At 38.6% G+C, this 3,294-nt stretch overlaps 1 protein-coding gene across 1 annotated transcript; it reads left to right on the top strand.

Moving 5' to 3' along the window:
• Positions 1-807: 807 nt before the first annotated feature.
• OR9K2 (olfactory receptor, family 9, subfamily K, member 2) lies at positions 808-1,815 on the top strand. Its single transcript, NM_001194483.2, is given in 1 exon segment — positions 808-1,815. A coding segment is annotated over 1 exon segment (1,008 nt).
• Positions 1,816-3,294: the final 1,479 nt, after the last annotated feature.

Raw genomic sequence — 3,294 nt, forward strand, 5'->3', positions numbered from 1 at the left:
GTGGGAGGAGGGAGAGGATCAGGAAAAATAACTAATGGGTGCTGGGCTTAATACTTCAGTGATTAAATGATCTGTACAGCAAAACCCCATGACACAAATGTACCTATGTGACAAACCTGCACTTGCACCCCTGAACTTAAAATAGAAGTTAAAACAAAGATCTCCAAGTCTTGGGATCAAGAAATGAAAGGAAGTTTTCTTTATGAAAGTGCTTTGATGGCCCATCTGGGACAGAAATTTTTGAATGTGAGTACTAATAATTTGTGCTTGGTTGTGCACACCTTTTATCTTAGCGGGTACATAACTTCCATCAGAATCCAGTTTCCATGACTTGTGAAAGGTAATTGCACTTCACAAGTAGTTTTTTTCTTTCTTTTTTTTTTTTTTTTAACTCAGTCACTTCCTTTATATTCGTTGGTACTCCAAATTAAGTCCCTGTTTTCCTAAACTTGACTACTAAAACCCCAAATATCTCCCAACCCAAACTACCTAATGTGCTTCCCAAAGTCATTTATTAAATTGGTTGTGCTCTCTTCCAGTCAGTGCTTCATGATGTTGAAGTTATTATGTGACTCATGAGTGGGAAATGTATAGAGAAGTGACACTTGGAAATGTGAAAGGCATTTGGGTAGAAAGGCATTGTATTAGATGCAGAGGCAAAAAACCTAACTCTACCACTTAAAGAATTAAGAAATACAACTAATCTTTGGTTTCAACAGCAATTGGTTGGCTTTAAGTCACCGTATACTTATGAGGCTAAAATTAAAATAGCTTTGTAAATCTTAATATCATAAGAGATTATTTGTAATGCTAGGATCCAAACCAAGAGTTCATTTGTATATTTTGCCCTGTGCCTCTCAACAGGTTTCTACCATGGGTGACAGGGGAGCAAGCAATCACTCAGAAATGACTGACTTCATTCTTGCAGGCTTCAGGGTCCGCCCAGAGCTCCACATTCTCCTCTTCCTGCTATTTCTGTTTGTTTATGCCATGATCCTTCTAGGGAATGTTGGGATGATGGCCATTATTATGACTGATCCTCGGCTGAACACACCAATGTATTTCTTCCTAGGCAATCTCTCCTTCATTGATCTTTTCTATTCATCTGTTATTGCACCCAAGGCTATAATCAACTTCTGGTCTGAAAGCAAGTCTATCTCCTTTGCAGGCTGTGTGGCCCAGCTCTTTCTCTTTGCCCTCTTCATTGTGACTGAGGGATTTCTCCTGGCGGCCATGGCTTATGACCGCTTTATTGCCATCTGCAACCCTCTGCTTTACTCTGTTCAAATGTCAACACGTCTCTGTACTCAGTTGGTGGCTGGTTCCTATTTTTGTGGCTGCATTAGCTCAGTCATTCAGACCAGCATGACATTTACTTTATCTTTTTGTGCTTCTCGGGCTGTTGACCACTTTTACTGTGATTCTCGCCCGCTTCAGAGACTATCTTGTTCTGATCTCTTTATCCATAGAATGATATCTTTTTCCCTGTCATGTATTATTATCTTGCCTACTATCATAGTCATTACTGTATCTTATATGTATATTGTGTCCACAGTTCTAAAGATACACTCTACTGAGGGACGTAAGAAGGCCTTCTCCACCTGCAGCTCTCACCTGGGAGTTGTGAGTGTGCTGTATGGTGCTGTCTTTTTTATGTATCTCACTCCTGACAGATTTCCTGAGCTGAGTAAAGTGGCATCCTTATGTTACTCCCTAGTCACTCCCATGTTGAATCCTTTGATTTATTCTCTGAGGAACAAAGATGTCCAAGAGGCTCTAAAAAAACTTCTAGAGAAGAAAAATATTAGTCTTTGATTATTTCTCTTGCACTAATTGTATTGTGTCTATTTATTTAATATACCTGTGGTCATTAATAAAAATTACTCTCCTGAATGTCATAAAAATACTTTTAGTAGATTTTTTCATGTGATGTACTCTTTCCATATTTTACTTTTTACCCCCCAAGACATCATTAATTCTGAAAATCTTGGATATTGGAGCTATCCTGCACATGAGGGAAGTATTTTTTTTTTTTTTTTTTTTTTTTTTTTGAGACAGAGTCTCGCTCTGTCGCCCAGGCTGGAGTGCAGTGGCCGGATCTCAGCTCACTGCAAGCTCCGCCTCCCGGGTTCACGCCATTCTCCTGCCTCAGCCTCCTGAGTAGCTGGGACTACAGGCGCCCGCCACCTCACCCGGCTAGTTTTTTGTATTTTTTTAGTAGAGACGGGGTTTCACCGTGTTAGCCAGGATGGTCTCGATCTCCCGACCTCGTGATCCGCCCGTCTCGGCCTCCCAAAGTGCTGGGATTACAGGCTTGAGCCACCGCGCCCGGCCAAGGGAAGTATTTTTATGATAAACCCTCTTACTGGTCTTCAACATTTTATTTCACAGAATTTATATCTATTGATTCTTGTGGCATAATGTAGAACAATATTTTTTATTTTGTTATAGTGCTTCAGCAAAATTTTGTCTGGTGTTTGTCTTTGGGATTGCCCATCCTTCCTACACACAATCATGGGTAGTTGACAAAGATGCCCAGATTATTTTTAAATAAAATATGTCTTTAATTTTGTAGCTAGTTTCATTAGCATGCTAAATGTGTATTAAGTTTTCACTTTGATCAAATATTTTATGTGAGCTACATAGAAAGGAAGTGCTAATAATAAGACACAAACTCTAAGTAATCTTTATACATTAATTTGGAAAACTTTATGCTTCATTATTGTGGAGTGCTCTAAGGTACTGCTAGGTGCTGGGTCCCAGTGCAAAGAACTAAAATAGGAAATAGAGATCTTCAAACATTTTGAGCAATCATTCCCTCGATTTTGATTTTCATGATTTTTTCTTGTGTTAATAATTGCTAAGGAATAATTAATAAAGGTATAGAATCAGGGAAGTCATCAAAACAGATTATGATCCAAAATTTACTTATTGATGCCTTTTCATATAGGTGTATATTTGATTAACTTTATTGAATATCTGTATAATATGTTCTGACCTTATGGTGGGCTCGGGGATAAATAACCTCATTCTTTTGGAAGTTTAAAAGTTAGTGCAATATTCAAATCCTTAGGCATAAAACCAAAATCCAGACATTTTGCCAAAGGTACTCAAAGAGATCACAAAGTGGGGTGCCCTAAAGAAGGTGGTTGGTAATCAGAGAAACCCTTCTTGGGCTACATGAAACGTTGATCAAAGGGGGATTAGATTGAAGTCAGGAAACCTGCTACAGTGGTTTATAATATTGATGTGGGTTTAAAGGTATGCTGATATTAGTGAACAAAAGCAGATTTT

The sequence above is a fragment of the Macaca mulatta genome, chromosome 11 (assembly GCF_049350105.2).
Source record: "Macaca mulatta isolate MMU2019108-1 chromosome 11, T2T-MMU8v2.0, whole genome shotgun sequence".
Taxonomy (NCBI): Eukaryota; Metazoa; Chordata; class Mammalia; order Primates; family Cercopithecidae; genus Macaca; species Macaca mulatta.